General features: G+C 40.7%; 2 protein-coding genes across 2 annotated transcripts; one reads left to right on the top strand and one right to left on the bottom strand.

Annotated features, from left to right (window-relative positions):
* Positions 1-5,994: 5,994 nt before the first annotated feature.
* Positions 5,995-6,385, top strand: insl5b (insulin-like 5b). The gene is made up of 2 exons (XM_060930738.1): positions 5,995-6,166; positions 6,276-6,385. The coding sequence occupies exons 1-2, from the start codon at positions 5,995-5,997 to the stop codon at positions 6,383-6,385; spliced, it is 282 nt and encodes a 93-aa protein (XP_060786721.1).
* A 2,780-nt stretch (positions 6,386-9,165) lies between these two features.
* dynlt5 (dynein light chain Tctex-type family member 5) lies at positions 9,166-10,687 on the bottom strand. Its single transcript, XM_060920991.1, has 4 exons — positions 10,569-10,687; positions 10,240-10,331; positions 9,497-9,621; positions 9,166-9,369 (listed from the first exon to the last, which is right to left on the bottom strand). Exons 1-4 carry the CDS (start codon positions 10,685-10,687, stop codon positions 9,166-9,168), a joined length of 540 nt encoding a protein of 179 aa, XP_060776974.1.
* Between the last annotated feature and the right edge of the window lie 9,477 nt (positions 10,688-20,164).

Here is a 20,164-nt window from a genome sequence, read left to right as displayed (position 1 = left end):
CTAGAAGTTATCAATAAAGTCTAAGGTTCCAGAATCTAGTGGTTGCCAAAATCATATTTCAAATTTAAGGTGAAATTTGAAGGTAAAAAAGTAAAATAAATAAATTAAATGGGTGGTTCGTCCGTTTTGGGGGGATCTATTTACATGCTATTCTTTTTTTAAAAGTTGGAAACTATGCTAGAAGTCATCAGTAGGGTCTGAAGTTCCAGACTTCAGTGGTTGCCAAAGTCATATTTGTACTTTAATGTCAAATTTGAAAATTAGTAATAATAAAAAAAAAACCAGAAGCGGGGATGTTCTGATTCGTCTTTTTGTGGGGTTGTATTTTCATGGCATTCTTTTTAAAAGCTGGCAACCATGTTATTAATTATCAGCAGGGTCTGAGGTTTCAGATTCCAGTGGTAATATAATATAATATAATATAATATAATATAATATAATATAATATAATATAATATAATATAATATAATATAATATAATATAATATATGCTCAAGACTTTATATTGGGATGCTTGATTTAGCTCATCATGGAGCGACTCTGGCCAGTCAGCCTTGGACATTCTGAAATGTATTATTCGAACTGGTTTTCGCCAAGACACATCATAGCTCATTAACATAAAATTAACTTAAACCGAATTTTAAATTTTCACCCTGGTCACCCAGTTCACTTTATTCTTTTGTTCTATGTGAAGCACATTAAGCTGCCTGTATGGGCCTCAAGGAGACATGGAGGAGTTTTTGTGTCGTCTGTACAAAGCACCATGCTCATCTTCGGGTATTGACAGGGCTAGACATGACTTGTTTCAGAAAGGCAAAAAGGCAATTGACATGTTACCGCCAACGAGTGATGCATTGGCATTGCATCTTGCATGTGCAAATCATCAGGCAAAGGTATGGCTGCAGTCTGACAAGGTATATGTTAATGAAAGCCCTGAGGAAACAGGTGGTTGGAAAGTGGTAGACCAACACTTGGTGGCTGTGTGGCAAAGGAAGCCTCCAGTTCCAAATAGTTGCTTAGAACTGATAACATGTGGTTGTAGAACCAAGTGTCGTACACATGCCTGCAGTTGCCTGAAGAATGGACAGCCCTGTATACCTGCATGTGGTTGTGATGCAGATGGATGTTTAAACACTGCAGGGATGGAACATGATAAGGATGAGACAACCTTTTTGTAATAACAGCAACAATAAGTGCAACGCTACACAACTACTACAAATACATAAAATTGAAAATACTACAAAAATATTCAGTCTGTAATCACATTTGAATTTGAATTCTTGCCTTGAAACAAAGAAACAATCTGTTGACATACAGTCTTGTTATTCAGTCACTGTAGAAAACGTTTTGTGTTATTCATACCACAATAATAATGGCCATATAAATTCTAAATATACATATTAATCCATATAATTCATCAATATATTTGAACTTCCTATCCCCCAGGTACTAATTATCCAATATCTATGGGAAACAATTTGTATTTTATGAAAGCACATCACAAAATTAAAAAAAACCCCTGATATTTGACCTCGGTTGACCTTTTGACCTCTATATTACACCTTAAAGGTCAAGTTCCATGTTGGCAACCGGGTGATTCTGAAACCTTAGTCCATGCTGATAACTTCTGGCATGGTTGCTAACTTTTAACAAAAAATGCCATCAAAAGTTTTTTTAGGGTCTTGGCAGGCCGACTATAACAGGCTACAGATAAAAAGTTTGTTCATCACTCAGCAAGCCCCGCCCACTATCAACAGAGCAATGAACATAGCGTGTCACTTCCTTCTCTGGGTGCAGTCTTACCAAATGATGATTGAAGTTCGAGGTTGTCCCCGTCATCTCCTCGATAGTTCTTCTACAGTGGTATCTGGTGTGACCCCCTTGTGCAGCAATAACTGCAACTAAACATTTGCGGTAACTGTTGATCAGTCCTGCACACCGGCTTGGAGGAATTTTAGCCCATTCCTCCGTACAGAACAGCTTCAACTCTGGGATGTTGGTGGGTTTCCTCACATGAATTGCTCGCTTTAGGTCCTTCCACAACATTTCCATTGGATTAAGGTCAGGACTTTGACTTGGCCATTCCACAACATTAACTTTATTCTTCTTTAACCATTCTTTAGTAGAATGACTTGTGTGCTTAGGGTCGTTGTCTTGCTGCATGACCCACCTTCTCTTGAGATTCAGTTCATGGACAGATGTCCTGACATTTTCCTTTAGAATTCGCTGGTATAATTCAGAATTCATTGTTCCATCAATGATGGCAAGCCGTCCTGGCCCAGACGCAGCAAAACAGGCCCAAACCATGATAATACCACCACCATGTTTCACAGATGGGATAAGGTTCTTATGCTGGAATGCAGTGTTTTCCTTTCTCCAAACATAACACTTCTCATTTAAACCAAAAAGTTCTATTTTGGTCTCATCCATCCACAAAACATTTTTCCAATAGCCTTCTGGCTTGTCCACGTGATCTTTGGCAAACTGCAGATGAGCAGCAATGTTCTTTTTGGAGAGCAGTGGCTTTCTCCTTGCAACCCTGCCATGCACACCATTGTTGTTCAGTGTTCTCCTGATGGTGGACTCATGAACATTAACATTAGCCAATGTGAGAGAGGCCTTCAGTTGCTTAAAAGTTACTCTGGGGTCCTTTGTGACCTCGCCGACTATTACACGCCTTGCTCTTGGAGTGATCTTTGTTGGTCGACCACTCCTGGGGAGGGTAACAATGGTCTTGAATTTCCTCCATTTGTACACAATCTGTCTGACTGTGGATTGGTGGAGTCCAAACTCTTTAGAGATGGTTTTGTAACCTTTTCCAGCCTGATGAGCATCAACAACAAGGTCCTCAGAAATCTCCTTTGTTCGTGCCATGATACACTTCCACAAACGTGTTGTGAAGATCAGACTTTGATAGATCCCTGTTCTTTAAATAAAACAGGGTGCCCACTCACACCTGATTGTCATCCCATTGATTGAAAACACCTGACTCTAATTTCACCTTCAAATTAACTGCTAATCCTCGAGGTTCACATACTTTTGCCACTCACAGATATGTAATATTGGATCATTTTCCTCAATAAATAAATGACCAAGTATAATATTTTTGTCTCATTTGTTTAACTGGGTTCTCTTTATCTACTTGTAGGACTTGTGTGAAAATCTGATGATGTTTTAGGTCATATTTATGCAGAAATATAGAAAATCCTAAAGGGTTCACAAACAAGCACCACTGTACATATGGAACACACAGCAGTGCATTTTTTTCCTACTGCACGAGAAGTCTGTATAAGCAAAGCGGACAATCCTGGGGCGTCTCTCCAGGCATTTTAGCGCCATTAACGTTAATTTGTTCCTGACCATGACGTATGAACAGGTGAATGTGCATTCTCTTGCACAAAATTAGTATAAAAATCACTGTAGATATGCTAAATTATTATGGTGTGTTACAAAAAAATAAAGAAAAAATCCAAGCCCTCGTCTCCAATTTACGAGTCCAAATGCTGTTAATGCACGAGTCCTTAACATTAGGGCATGAGTTGGGCTCGTGTCTGAGTCCTGGACTCAAGTACTACAAGCCTGTAACCAGTGACGGTGAAGATTCAACAGCATACAAACATCCTAGTTTATCAAAACACTCAATGCCTCCAGATCTTCTCCTTTACCTAAGAAAAATCTATTTAAAAAAAGACTTGACTAAAAAAAATATGTTTTCAGACTAGACTTTTTCAACATAGGCTGTGTCTGAGTCCCAAACACTAAATTCCAAAACAGTGGGGCTTTGTACAAGAAAGCTCTGCCTCCTGTTGTAGCCTTCATTATTCAAGGTACCAACAAAAAGCCTGCACCTTTTAATACAAAGCGTGAGATCTGTGATGCGAGATCATTCAGTGCTTTATAGGTCATTATCCTGAGTGTGGGTGAATCTTAGTTGTAGCTTTGGCTTTGCGATTATGCCACTACTATGTCAACACCCATTCACCCCACTGTGAGGGTTTTAAGCCCTGAGTTGGTGGATTGATTGATTGATTGATTGATTGATTGATTGATTCTTGAGATGGTTTTTGGCCAATCTGACAGGGATGGTCTTGACTTGCTGAAAAAAAAAATGTGTCAGAAATGGAAGGTGAACAATACAACCAATGAAAATGACATTACTGATGATAAAAGAAAAAGAAACAATATAATGTAAATGGGGCAGTACAGCGGGCGGCATGGTGGTGTAGTGGTTAGCGCTGTCGCCTCACAGCAAGAAGGTCCTGGGTAGATCCCAGCGGCCAGCGAGGGCCTTTCTGTGCGGAGTTTGCATGTTCTCCCCGTGTCCGCGTGGGTTTCCTCCGGGTGCTCCGGTTTCCCCCACAGTCCAAAGACATGCAGGTTAGGTTAACTGGTGACTCTAAATTGACCGTAGGTGTGAATGGTTGTCTGTGTCTATGTGTCAGCCCTGTGATGACCTGGCAACTTGTCCAGGGTGTACCCCGCCTTTCACCCGTAGTCAGCTGGGATAGGATCCAGCTTGCCTGCGACCCTGTAGAAGGATAAAGCGGCTAGAGATAATGAGATGAGAATGAGATGGGGCAGTACAGCGGTGTAGTGGTTAGCGCTGTTGCCTCACAGCAAGAAGGTCTGGGTTCGAGCCCCGTGGCCGGTGAGGGCCTTTCTGTGTGGAGTTTGCATGTTCTCCCCGTGTCTGCGTGGGTTTCCTCCGGGTGCTCCGGTTTCCCCCACAGTCCAAAGACATGCAGGTTAGGTTAACTGGTGACTCTAAATTGAGCGTAGGTGTGAATGTGAATGGTTGTCTGTGTCTATGTGTCAGCCCTGTGATGACCTGGCGACTTGTCCAGGGTGTACCCCGCCTTTCACCCGTAGTCAGCTGGGATAGGCTCCAGCTTGCCTGCGACCCTGTAGAACAGGATAAAGCGGCTAGAGATAATGAGATGAGATGAGATGAGTACGGCATTTAGATTCGTAAAATGACTAACAATAACCACCACTTTTGTACAATTTACTCATTAATATGTTTAGGGGAAAGGGCGGCACGGTGGTGTAGTCGTTAGCGCTGTTGCCTCACAGCAAGAAGGTCCGGGTTCGAGCCCCGTGACCGGCGAGGGCCTTTGTGTGTGGAATTTGCATGTTCTCCCCGTGTCCGCGTGGGTTTCCTCCGGGTGCTCCGGTTTCCCCCACAGTCCAAAGACATGCAGGTTAGGTTAACTGGTGACTCTAAATTGAGCGTAGGTGTGAATGTGAGTGTGAATGGTTGTCTGTGTCTATGTGTCAGCCCTGTGATGACCTGGCGACTTGTCCAGGGTGTACCCCACCTTTTGCCCGTAGTCAGCTGGGATAGGCTCCAGCTCGCCTGCGACCCTGTAGAACAGGATAAAGCGGCTACAGATAATGAGATGAGACGATTCATTCGGCCAACAGCAATAAAGTTTATTGTCACATCTTGGGATGGCAACCATATTATTATTATTATTATTATTGTAAAAGAACTTCCAACGTGTAATCTTCTGTGCAGTGTTTTGTGGAATGACGTCCTGACATGAAACTGCAGGCGACAAACCATCTTGCGAGCTGATCATGCTTTTAGTTGACGTCGACATGTTTGAGGCCAGGTAAGTGCCACCATTACATTAGAACGACACCAATCGCCGATCGCACGCTTTTTACGGGTGAGTGTCTTTATAGCGTCATTATGATCCACTTTCCCAGCACACAGCTATAAACCAGCCTCATTACACACATGTTGCTATAAAATTAAAGAAATGGCTCTTTCAACAAGTGTGTTTTGCACAAAAAAATAGAAGCGCAGAGGCGTTCTTCTGCCGGATGTGTGCATTTTATACTCACATAAGGAACAAGGTATCATTTGGAGAGTCATGGAAAACCAGCGTCAACAGGGTGTTATTCATAACATGTCCAGTATAAAAGTGAAGAACAGTCGCTCTGTTGCTCCATGAGCCTGTTTTTTTTTGGACAGACGTTCTAGCAGCTATGAAGGTCCTGCTGTTGGTATGTGTCCTGGTGCCTCTGCTGGCCTGCGCGCCACCGACAGAAGCGTCCCAACTTCCCATGAGGCTGTGCGGCCGCGAGTTCCTGCGCGCTATCGTCTACACATGTGGTGGCTCCAGGTGGAGGAGGAGCCTACACGAGATCTTCACAAAGGGTCAGTAATCATCTGAATTTGCAGAATCTTGATTTCTCAGGAATGTTTTGCATGTTTCCTCTTCACACCTAACCAACAAACTCGTGGTTAATTGGTGTGTTCTGGACAGACTCAGAGCTGGGAGACACGCTGAGGTTCAGGAGGAGTGAGGACTCGGCGTTGCTGGATCTCTGCTGCAGAGTGGGATGCAGGAAAAGCGACCTGGCACTCATGTGCTGAGAGAAACGCTGTCCTGTCTGGAGAGGCCATTCAATTTTTTTTTCTTTCTTAAACCTGACAGGCTGAAAAAGAAAATTTATCAAAACATTATGTATTTCTTTTGTTTTCATGTCCACTGGTGTTGAATTTGGTAACCAATCAGTGAAATTCATCTTAATTTATGAATGGATTTAAACAATTATGAATGTTTATTCATAAACATAAGGGTATATAGGTTCAGTACAAATGTTCAAATTAAATTGTGAATTTAAGAAATCCAGTCCAGTGAACTCAATAACATCTGTACGGGGAGTGGAGCGATCTGTGAAGCTGTCCAAGGCTGTGTGATACACACCAATGAAACAGTGTGTGCTGCTGAGGATCCTGATGATGATGGCGATGAAGATGAGTATGATGACCATGATGCTGAAGATGATGTGAAATGTGTCATAAATAAATACTGAAGTATAAAATTTGAACGCGTCTCTGAGTTTATATCCTGAATACTGACTGAAGACTTGTCATGGATTATGACATGAGTAATAATGTCTTTTTAAAAATGGATGATGTTTAGAACTTTACAGCGCTCTGGTCCAGTGAGCAGTTTATCCTCAAATCACCACACCAGTTTTTTCCATTTATTTTATTTCAGAGTTTTATTTCATGACCTTTTTTGTGTTGATTTACTTGCTCTCTCCATCCATTTACATAGACACATAACCATCCATCGGTCTTTCTGTTCATCCATATATCCGTTAATGTATCATCCATCCATCCATCCATCCATCTATCCGTCCATCCATTCATTCCTCTATCCCTCCCTCCCTCCATCCATCTTTCTGTTCATCCATATATCTATTAATGTATCTCTCCATCCATTCATCCATCCATCTTTTTGTTTATCCATATATCCATTAATATCACCCATTCATCCATCCATCTTTCTGTCCGTCCCCATATCCATTAATTTATACATTAATTCAACTATACATTCATTCATCTATCCATCCATCCATCCATCTTTCTGTTCATCCATATATCCATCCATCCATCCATCCTTCTGTCCATTCCCATATCCCTTAATTTATATATTAATTCAACCATCAATTCATTCATATACCCATCCACTCACATATATATCCATCCATCCATCCATCCATCCATCCATCTTTCTGTTCATCCATATATCCATTAATGTATCCCTCCATCCATCCATTCATCCACCCATCTTTCTGTCCATCCCCATATCCATTAATTTATACATTAATTCAACTATCCATTCATTCATACACTATATTGCCAAAAGTATTTGCTCACCTGCCTTGACTCACATATGAGCTTAAGTGACATCCCATTCCTAATCCATAGGGTTCAATATGACGTCGGTCCACCCTTCGCAGCTAGAACAGCTTCAACTCTTCTGGGAAGGCTGTCCACAAGGTTTAGGAGTGTGTTTATGGGAATTTTTGACCATTCTTCCAGAAGCGCATTTGTGAGGTCACACACTGATGTTGGACGAGAAGGCCTGGCTCTCAGTCTCCGCTCTAATTCATCCCAAAGGTGTTCTATCGGGTTGAGGTCAGGACTCTGTGCAGGCCAGTCAAGTTCATCCACACCAGACTCTGTCATCCATGTCTTTATGGACCTTGCTTTGTGCACTGGTGCACAGCCATGTTGGAAGAGGAAGGGGCCAGCTCCAAACTGTAAAAACAGTCTGCATGCCTAGGTGCTTGATTTTATACACCTGTGGCCATGGAAGTGATTGGAACACCTGATTCCGATAATTTGGATGGGTGAGCAAATACTTTTGGCAATATAGTGTATATCCATCCATCCATTTCCATTAATTTATATATTAATTCAACTATCCATTCAGTCATCCATCCATCCATCTTTCTGTTCATCCATATATCCATTAATGTATCCATCCATCCATCCATCCATCTTTCTGTCCATCCCATCTCCATTCATTTATTCATTAATTCATCTGTCCATTCATTCATATATCCATCCGTCCATCCATCAATCCACTCACATATACATATATATCCATCCATCCATCCATCCATCTTTCTCTTCATCCATATATCCATTAATTTATGTATTCATCCATCTATCCATCCAGCTTTCTCTTCAATCCCATGTCAATTAATTTCTCCATTAATCCATCTATCCAGCCATTCATATATCCATCTATATATTCACATATTCATCCATCAATCAATCCATCCATCTTTCTGTTCATCCATTAATTTATCCATTCATCCAACTATCCGTACATCCATACATTCACATATTCATCCATCCATCTTTCCGTCATCCCCATAACAATTCATTTATCCTTTAATCCATCTATCCATCCATTCATTCATACACCCATCCACACAGTCACAAATTCATCCTCAGTATTCATCCTCATCCATTCCTCAGTCCATCCATCCATCCATCCATCCATCCATCCATTCATCCATCATTAACCTATCCATATATCTATCTATTCACCCATCTATCTATCCATCCATCCACATATCCATTCACCCATTCATCAGTTCCTCCCTATATCCATCCATCCATCTGTAATTGCAGTGTACGTATAAATGTAAATATAGCAATAAATCTGGAGAAATGGAAAAAATGGCTTTAAATAAGAATTTTCATCCATCCACCCATGTGTTGAAATCATGTCATCCTCACATATTTAGATTCCAGTCCTTAAATATTACATTCCAAGTCTTAATGCTGAAGAACTCCTTAAAGTTAGAACCTACAGTTCCACTCTGATGTGGTTCTCATACGCAGCCTCATTCAAAGTACACGGCGTAGACATTGGAGACGGCGAAGAGCGAGTTATTCTTGAAAACGTACGATGAAAATGTGTCATTGGTGGCGTCCCAGAGGCAGCGGCTCACCATGCGCACGGTCTGCTCTGCCAGCTGGCCAATGCTGATCGTCACGATAATCTTATAGCGAGGGATCATCAGGTCCTTCACTCGCGCCTTCACCACCTGCAAGAACACACAGATTTGGACTCAGTGGAATCCGAAGTGATCATGACTACACCCTAGAACACAGGTTCTCAATGCTAGTTCTGGAGAACCCCTAGAGGCCCCACCCTTCATAGTGAGAACTGACCTCTGCTATGGTTTTGGTCATCTGTCTGCACAGCTCGGGTTCATACTTCTCCTCCTGCAGGTAGCTGCTCAGAACATCCTTCAGAATCTCCCTCACAGTGTGCATGGGGAACCGCTTCGACGGACCTTAGCAAAGGACAACCGGATAAACCTCATAGACGCGTCAAGGTGGGTGATTAGGGATAAACTTATTTATTGCCACACTTATCCCACAGCCTTGTTGAGTTTTGCATTCTGATTGGTCAGGAGGTATTGATTAAATGTTTTCTTTGGAAACAAATCATGTACAAATACAGACGTCAAGAAAACGTAGTTCTAGATATTAAATTCTACATTTATTATTCAATAACTACATTAAGGCTAATTGTAAAGTCTATGAGGAATTTACATCTACAACCAGCATCACTTCCTGGGAGTTTAATCAGAAGTCAAAGTCAGTCCCATATACGTTTTCGTACGTACATTGGGGAGTGCCTGTTAGAGAGCACACTCTGTCTAGGCCACGGCATGATGAGGTAGGGTGGCCAGTTCCTTTCCTTGCCGGCTTTTAACTTCCCCAGTGTTTCCACCAGGTCCCCATTCACTGCTGGGTGGACAGGAGGCGAGCCCCAGATCCCCATCCGAGATGAGGCTTGAACCGGGGACCGTTTGCTTAGTGGTCAAGCACTCTAACCACTTGGCCACTTTGCCTCGGGAGTTTAATACTTTAACCAAAAAAACCCCCCAAAAAACTACAGAGCTCACCGAGCTGGTACGTGTTCTCCGTTTGCACTGCATGTTTAGGGTTTTCATCATGGTGACCAGCTTCGTCCAAATAGGACACGCTACTGATAGAGCTATAGAGAGAGAAGAGCATCATGGGAAACGGTGAGTTAATCCACACTAATGTTTATAATTGTAAATAATAATAAGAATAAGAAATTGTAATGGAAGTAACTAAAGAAGTAAACATCAGACACTGAACGTTGTCTCTGCGAAAGGACTACATTTGGTGTAAAGGAAACATTGTGGACATCTGACTTCTGACCAAAGTTTCACGTTAATCCCACTGAGACATGAAGTCAGGAACTCACTCCTTGGTCTTGATGGTGAGCTCTTCCCTCCTGGCTCTCACATCCTGACTGCCCAGAGACGACATGCTCTCTCGCTTCTTCAGCAGCCGGACGGCTTTTTCCTTCGCCATGTCGGACATGATCACGCACTGCAGTCTAAAAATGCATCAATAATATGTAGTGAAAATTCATTATGCCTGATTATTATAACTATTCTTTAGGTTCGTTTCTTAAGACACGTATTTTTTAGTATGTTACCTCGTTTGTTGACAGTTTCGGCGAACACTTCCGCCTTCTTCAAAACAGTCACCAGATGTCGAGTGGTGACGTGCCTTATCAGCTGATGTTACTCTATGGAGGCGTGAACGTCCCGCCCAATTTGACAGGTAGTCCACGCCTCCTGCTGTCAGGTCGCTGCCCCAGGACGGCGCTCCAGGTGTGTGACAGCGCGTACGCTCCCTCATCCCGGTTCATCGTCCTCTGCGCCCGCTTTCGTATCTCCACTGCCTCTAAAATCCAACGCTGGTATCTATTCTCTTCAGCGCGAATGACTCTGGCCTCTTCCCAATTCATTACATGATTATGTCGTTTGCAGTGGTCTGAAATGGCTGATTTTAAGTTTTCTTGGTTTGCTTTTTCTTTTTCGAATCTTGTGAGTCTTTTTGTTGTTTCTTTTTCACATTCTATTTGGTGTTCTTTCCTGCGAATGTGGAAGCATCTGCCCGTTTCACCAACTTTATTGCATGAACGGCAAGGGATTTCATATATGACATTGCATTTATTGTCCAGTTGTATTTTGTCTTTGGGGTGAACTAGCAGCTGTCGGAGGTTCTTGTATGGTTTGACCGGGGTGTTGATGTGGTATTTCCTCATGGATCGTTGGATGCGCTCTGTAACTCCTTTTATGTATGGTAATGTGACAAAGCCCCAGTTTGTTTTTTCTGTGTTTTTTCTTGTTTTTTTCCTTTATTTGTGTCTGTAATTTCCCTTTCCGAATTGCCCACGGTGGATATTGGCAGTTTTTTAATGCCTGTTGGATGTGTTGTTCCTCCTCCTGTCTGTCTTTCTCCTCCGTGATGCTTTGTGCTCGATCGTATAGTGTTCTGATTACTGACATTTTGTGTGCGATGGGATGTTCAGATGTCCAGAGAAGATATTGGTCGGTGTGTGTAGGTTTTCTGTATGTTGTAATTCTGATGTTCCCTTCTTCTGTGTGGTGTATTTTTAGGTCCAGAAATGCTATTGTCTTGTCCGTTTCCTCTTCGTGTGTGAATTTGATGTTGCCTGTCTTGTCTATGGAGTTTAGATGATCCGTGAGTTGTTGTGTGTGGCCTGTTTTGGTTATTTCAAGAATGTCATCAACGTATCTTTTCCAGAAGATAGGTTTGTAGTCATCCGGTGCTGTTTCTATGGCTCGTGTTTCCAGATCCTCCATAAAAAAGTTGCATAGAGTGGGATGAGGGAGCGTACGCGCTGTCACACACCTGGAGCGCCGTCCTGGAGCAGCGACCTGACAGCAGGAGGCGTGGACTACCTGTCAAATTGGGCGGGACGTTCACGCCTCCATAGAGTAACATCAGCTGATAAGGCACGTCACCACTCGACATCTGGCGACTGTTTTGAAGAAGGCGGAAGTGTTCGCCGAAACTGTCAACAAACGAGGTAACATACTAAAAAATACGTGTCTTAAGAATAGTATGCATCAATAATATTTAATACACACATACACAGAAAGGTATCAAACAGAAAGGTGTCAGCATGAACGTTTTCAGCAGCTTGTACTACAGGAGCTTTTCTGTGGGATTGGACCATATGTGCTACCCTTCAATGACCCTCGACACCCATGACCCTGTCGCCGGTTCACCAGTTGTCCTTCCTTGGACCACTTTTGTTCAGTACTAACCACTCCATACCGGGCACACCCCACAAGATGTGTCACTTTGGAGATGCTCAGACCCAGTCATCTCGCCATCACAATTTGTAAAACTTGCTCAGATCCTTACGCTCACCCATTTTTCCTGCTTCCAACGCATCAACTTTTTCAAGAACTGACTGTTCTCTTCTCTTGCTGCCTAATACAGGTATATCCCACCCCTCAGTGTTATTCACTTCACCTGTCAGTGGTCATAATGTTATGGCTGATCGGAGTATACAGTGCCTTGCAAAAGTATTCACCCCCCTTGGTGTTTGTCCTGTTTTGTTGCATTACAAGCTGGAATTAAAATGGATTTTTGGAGGGTTAGCACCATTTAATTTACACAACATGACGACAACTTTAAAGGTGAAAATTGTTGTTTTATTGTGACACAAACAATAATTAAGATGAAAAATACAGAAATCTGGAGTGTGCATAGGTATTCAACCCCCCCCAAAGTCAATACTTTGTAGAACCACCTTTTGCTGAAATTACAGCTGCAAGTCTCTTGGAGTATGTCTCTATTAGCTTAGCACATCTAGCCACTTGGATTTTTGCCCATTCCTCAAGGCAAAACTGCTCCAACTCCTTCAAGTTAGATGGGTTGTATTGGTCTACAGCAATCTTCAAGTTACGCCACAGATTCTCAATTGGTTTGAGGTCTGGGCTTTGATTAAGCCATTCCAAGACATTTAAATGTTTCCCTTTAAACCACTCCAGTGTAGCTTTAGCAGGATGTTTAGGGTCATTGTCCTGCTGGAACGTGAACCTTCGTCCCAGTCTCAAACCTCTGGCCGACTCAAACAGGTTTTCCTCCAGAATCGCCCTGTATTTAGTGCCATCCATCTTTCCTTCAGTCCTGACCAGCTTTCCTGTCCCTGCAGATGAAAAACATCCCCACAGCATGATGCTGCCACCACCATGCTTCACTGTAGGAATGGTGTTCTCAGGGTGATGGGTTTGCGCCACACATGGCGTTTCCCATGATGGCCGAAAAGATCAATTTTACTCTCATCTGACCAGAGAATCTTCTTCCATGTGTTTAGGGAGTCTGCCATATGCTGTTGGGCAAACTCCAAATGGGTTTTCTTTAAGCAATGGCTTTTTTCTGGCCACTCTTCCATAAAGCCCCGCCCACTCTGTGGAGTGTATGGCTTAAGATACTCCCATCTCCGCTGTGGATCTTTGCAGCTCCTTCTGTGTTATCTTTGGTGTCTTTGTTGCATCTCTGATTAATGCCCTCCTTGCCCGGTCTGTGAGTTTTGGTGGGCGGGGCCTTCTCTTGTCAGGTTTGTAATGGTGCCCTGTTCTTTCCATAACCCAACCCTGATCTATACTTCTCCACAACTTTGTCTCTGACCTGTTTGGAGGCTCCTTGGTTTTCATGTTGCTTGGTTAGTCGTGTTGCAGAGTCAGGGTCCTTCCAGAACAGGTGGATTTATACGGACATCATGTGACACTTTGATTGCACACAGGTGGATCTTAATCAACTAATTATGTGACTTATGAAGTTGTAGCAGCTCTTATTTAGGGGTTTGATACACAAATACTTATGCACACTCCAGGTTTCTGTTTTTAATTATTGTTTGTGTCACGATAAAAAAAAAAAACAACAACAACAATGTGCAGCTTTAAAATGGTCGGCATGTTGTGTAAATCAAATGGTGCTAACCCTCCAAAAATCCATTTTAATTCCAGCTTGTAATGCGACAAAACAGGACAAACACCTTGTATATGTGGAACAAAAATGTTGCTGATCTCCTGCTCTAATACAGTGGTGCTTGAAAGTTTGTGAACCCTTTAGAATTTTCTATATTTCTGCATAAATATGACCTAAAACATCATCAGATTTTCACACAAGTCCTAAAAGTAGATAAAGAGAACCCAGTTAAACAAATGAGACAAAAATATTACACTTGGTCATTTATTTATTGAGGAAAATGATCCAATATTACATATCTGTGAGCGGCAAAAGTATATGAACCTCTAGGATTAGCAGGTAATTTGAAGGTGAAATTAGAGTCAGTTGTTTTCAATCAATGGGATGACAATCAGGTGTGAGTGGGCACCCTGTTTTATTTAAAGAACAGGGATCTATCAAAGTCTGAGCTTCACAACACATGTTTGTGGAAGTGTATCATGGCACGAACAAAGGAGATTTCTGAGGACCTCAGAAAAAGCGTTGTTGATGCTCATCAGGCTGGAAAAGGTTACAAAACCATCTCTAAAGAGTTTGGACTCCACCAATTCACAGTCAGACAGATTGTGCACAAATGGAGGAAATTCAGGACCATTGTTACCCTCCCCAGGAGTGGTCGACCAACAAAGATCACTTCAAGAGCAAGGCGTGTAATAGTCGGCGAGGTCACAAAGGACCCCAGGGTAACTTCTAAGCAACTGAAGGCCTCTCTTACATTGGTTAATGTTAATGTTCATGAGTCCACCATCAGGAGAACACTGAACAACAATGGTGTGCATGGCAGGGTTGCAAGGAGAAAGCCACTGCTCTCCTAAAAGAACATTGCTGCTCATCTGCAGTTTGCTAAAGATCACGTGGACAAGCCAGAAGGCTATTGGAAAAATGTTTTGTGGACGGATGAGACCAAAATAGAACTTTTCAGTTTAAATGAGAAGCGTTATGTTTGGAGAAAGGAAAACACTGCATTCCAGCATAAGAACCTTATCCCATCTGTGAAACATGGTGGTGGTAGTATCATGGTTTGGGCCTGTTTTGCTGCATCTGGGCCAGGACGGCTTGCCATCATTGATGGAACAATGAATTCTGAATTATACCAGCGAATTCTAAAGGAAAATGTCAGGACATCTGTCCATGAACTGAATCTCAAGAGAAGGTGGGTCATGCAGCAAGACAACGACCCTAAGCACACAAGTCGTTCTATAAAAGAATGGTTAAAGAAGAATAAAGTTAATGTTTTGGAATGGCCAAGTCAAAGTCCTGACCTTAATCCAATGGAAACGTTGTGGAAGGACCTGAAGCGAGCAGTTCATGTGAGGAAACCCACCAACATCCCAGAGTTGAAGCTGTTCTGTATGGAGGAACGGGCTAAAATTCCTCCAAGCCGGTGTGCAGGACTGATCAACAGTTACCGCAAACGTTTAGTTGCAGTTATTGCTGCACAAGGGGGTCACACCAGATACTGAAAGCAAAGGGTCACATACTTTTGCCACTCACAGATATGTAATATTGGATCATTTTCTTCAATAAATAAATGACCAAGTATAAATTTTTGTCTGATTTGTTTAACTGGGTTCTCTTTATCTACTTTTAGGACTTGTGTGAAAATCTGATGATGTTTTAGGCCATATTTATGCAGAAATATAGAAAATTCTAAAGGGTTCACAAACTTTCAAGCACCACTCTACATCTGATTCTGACCATTCTTTGGTTTTATACCTTTAATTACTATTTCTAGTTGGCTGTTGATTAATTTATGTAGATGATCACTAACATTCTGGAGTAGGGTACAAAGGGCTTTAAGCTATTCCCTTTATTACTGAAAAAAATATAATTCTAATTCTAATAATTATACTTACACTGAATGTTAATGAGAGCTGGCTGAATGCAGCATTTATTTACAGACCATAAACTGATCAGATTCCTGTTTTAACTCTGAACTGAACTCTGTTTTCATCCTTTAACACTTCAAACCCACTTTAGTTCACTTTCCGAGGAGTAAACTGCACAAATGAAGAATAAATGAAGTAAATAATAATAATAATAATAATAATAATAATAATAATAATAATAATAATCTTACCGCTCTGTTGTGAGGCAGGAGCAGGGCTCGTGTTGTCCAGCCGGTTGTCATGGAAACACCAGTGCCGTCTTTTCATTGGTTGGAATGTGAAAAGGGGGCGGGACTTCCCTCACCAATGATTTGATTCTTTAAATACTGTTTCCTGTCACAGTTAGTAATAACCTCAATCTGTTTAATATAAAAAGAATAAAAAATAAACATTGTCTACTGAGGAAGCACATTCATTAAATAAACCAATAATATAATGGAGTATAAGATAAAATATACACATGAATTGCACTGCAATAATAATATATTGATGATGTTTATGAGTTTGCCTAGCTTAGCATAGTTCATTCATTCATTATCTTTCTAAATTTCATTATTTATCGTCCAACTGTGTGTATATTTATCCCTAAAGACATTAGCACTCAGTGACTAAAAAACTTCATTTGGACGGATTTCTTTCTTTTCTTTATCAAGTCATTTGGAATAAAGCCCAGTTTGTTATCATGAATTAATTATAAAAGTTTCAACTGAAATAAACAGTTGTGTGTTCATTAATATTTTTAATAGAGCGGCGGCTACAATTATCGACACCTTAACGATCATTTATCCGTTGCAAAAGCAGAAAAGACTTTTAATGCGTAAACTGTGCATGAATAATTACTCAAACTTCCGCTGGAAAAAAAACGAGTCGATTCCTGATTACTTAGCGTATCAGATCACGCGACACCGTTCCACAATTATCGACACCTTTGTCCACAGTTATCGACACCGTTCCACAGTTATCATCACCCAGATGATTATTTATTTTTCAAAAAATAATCGTTATGTGGTATTAAGGTAACAAAACGTAGTTTTTATATAAAATGTGTTTTCCATAGACTTTTATATTTAGTCCAAAATATCTTTTATATAAATACACAGATGTCGGTGTTTACGTAAATGAGAAAGTAATTCTAATGTTTAACCTGCGTCAGAAAATCTTTCTGTTCCACTTCGTAGATCACATTTTGTTCATCGTTCGTTGTTGTTTGTATTAATTTCTCGTTTTGTAGTTTACCGATAACTCCAGGTCAAAGGTCGCACCAAAATATTCCTCGAACCAAAATATAAAATGTCTACTGATATTGTAATATGTGGTAGATATTTACAACAAACTGCAAAAAATATATATTTTCTGAATGGAAGAGAAAAATCTGAATATTTCAGTACGTCATCTGCTTCAACAATGTGACACAAAGATCGATCCATAACAGTTGTAAATGTCCCTTCATTCCACAGCGTGTCGATAATGGTGGACAGTGGAAAGTGATCACTATTATCGACACCTCACGTGACTTCTCAAACGCACGTTTAGATACAAAATGGCGACTGTCAAATGAAAGAGTAAGAAATAAAGCAGGTTTCGACGAGGAGATCATGAAATATCGGTGAATTTGATGAGTAAAAACATCTTTCCACCATGCTTACCTGCGATGATAATGTCCGATTTTTCCAAAAAATTGCTGATCGTGCTGAAAAAAATTCCATCTCAGGTACCGAGCTGTGCCATCAGACAACAAGATCAAAGGGAGAGGGGTGGGGTCTTCCAGGTAGAATAAACGATCTGTTTGATTACAACCGGGAACGGAAAGCTTCGGTGTGTCAGTCCACTGGACGACATTGTTTATTGATAGTACAAAGAAAGAAAGAAAGAAAGAAAGAAAGAAAGAAAGAAAATGTATACAATGGTTAAAAAAGTTATTAAATAACTTATTTGTTTATGGACTACAAACAACCAAACAAATTTTTATATATTTTTTAAAAGCTCAAAAATGATGATTATTACTTCGCCCAGGACGGAGTCCACCAGGGGGCGAGGTATTGTTTTCGGCGGGGTTTGTTTGTTTGTTTGTTGTTGTTTTTTTTAATGATATTACGGGAAAACGGCTGGGCCAATCTTCATGAAACTTTCAGGATAGATGTGCATTGGTCTCAAATAGAACCTCCAACATTTTGAGGTTCATCCAGTCAAGGTCACCAAACAAGTCAAGATCATTGTTTCGCAATCTCTTCCTTCATATTCATTCAGATGTGTTCTGATTGGCTGAGAGCAGTACGGTGTGTGAATGAGAATCAGAAACAGAACCATGTTTATTGGCCAAGTATGTTCACACACAAGGTCAAAATCAAAGTCAAGGTCACCAAAAAGGTCAAAATCGTTTTTTCGCGATATCTTCCTTCATTGTAAGTGCTACCGAGCACGGTTTGTTTTGTCTGGCAACACTTGTTTATTTTGTTTTTATTTATGTACTTAGTATGAGCAACCAGTGCTAATAATGAAGAGCGTGACAGTTCCCGCATTAGCAAACAGACAAAAAAAAACAGAGAAATACATTTTTTAAAAAAGTAGTAAATGTAACACAAAAGACATAATTGAATGAGTAAATAATATTCATAGTGGGAATGGATACTTCACCATCATTGTTGCAAAATGGCTAACTTAGCCTCCGTGACAGGAATTTACAAGTTTCTGAGTCCTTTCACGTCAGAATTACAAAAGTTTACGACTTGTTTATCCTTTCATCATGGTGAAGGAAAAAAAGTTGTATTCAGTGGTCAGGAAGTGTTGTATGTGATGGATAGAATTCCAACAGGAGGAAATGTTAGCAAGCTAACAGCTAAGCTGGCTAACAAGCTAACAGAAACCGGCTGACAAGCACACAGACACCAGAGTGGTGTTTTTAATTGATTTATTTTGTGTTAATACTTTATATTACACCTTTAATATACCTATCACTTTCAATCTTTATATTATCATGGACCCTGTGAAGGCCGTGTCTTACATATTAAACGTTTGCATATTCTGTTTAATCTGGAATGAACAAGATGCAACTGATAAACACAGATATTACTTCACACACACACACACACACACATACACACAGGTCACGTATGGTCTAAAAGAAAATGCTACAAATAATAATATAACATAATAACGCAAACAAAATCCCCTAAATTGATGGCGGCCATTTTTCTGATTCGTCCTCATCGAAATCATTCGCGTTCATAAATCCAGAGAGTATTATTGTGGAGTGCGTGAATCTGAATCTCTCTTAAGGGTGGAAAAGATTCACGCAACAACCAAGAAAATCAGGACGAATTTGAAATTTCCTTGACTAAAAAAATTAGCCACAATGCTAGCTCCAGTAGCGTTCAGATATAAAGTTAAATATCGCATATCGCAGACGTTTAGTGTTTATATGTTTTCTTAACTCATTAAAAAACAACACATTTTCACTACAAAAAAGGCCACAGCATGCTAACAACATTAACCGTGCTATATTAGCATCAGCGAAACGCTTTCTGAAGGGTTCGAACTTCCTTTCCGTTCAATCTGAGGAGGATCCTGACATCAGAAACATTTACACACGTACGACGTTTTTAGTCACGTAAACATTAACGCAAACATCTCCATACTGTTAGCACAATCACATTTTCACAGTATTTCCCCAATGTTACTTTTATAACCTTCTGAAATCCTTCATACTTTAGATTATTATATGTTCTGCTCTCATCTTGCTTTGTGTTAGCGATGAAGTGACTAGCAGTTCACATTCTTCGAGCTGCTTGGTTGCTTTTATACAGTTGTGGTCAGAAGTTTACATATAGTGACATGAATGTCATCTTGGATATGAATGTCATGGCAATGTTTGGGCTTTCCGTCATTTCTTTGAACTGTTCTTTTTCTGTGGCAGGATGATTGTACAGCATACAGCTTTAATAAAAAAAAAAACCACTGGAATTATGGTGTACAAGTTTTAATTTTCTTTGGGTTTTCTGAAATCAACACGGGGTCAAAATTATTAAAATTAAGTTTCGGTGCCTCTGAGTTAGTAATCTAAGTGAGCGTATGTAAATTTTTGACCATGTATGTACATGGTCAAAAATTTACATAC

The sequence above is a fragment of the Neoarius graeffei genome, chromosome 1 (genome assembly GCF_027579695.1).
Source record: "Neoarius graeffei isolate fNeoGra1 chromosome 1, fNeoGra1.pri, whole genome shotgun sequence".
In the NCBI taxonomy this organism is placed as follows: Eukaryota; Metazoa; Chordata; class Actinopteri; order Siluriformes; family Ariidae; genus Neoarius; species Neoarius graeffei.
This window is presented reverse-complemented; position numbering and strand designations above follow the sequence as displayed.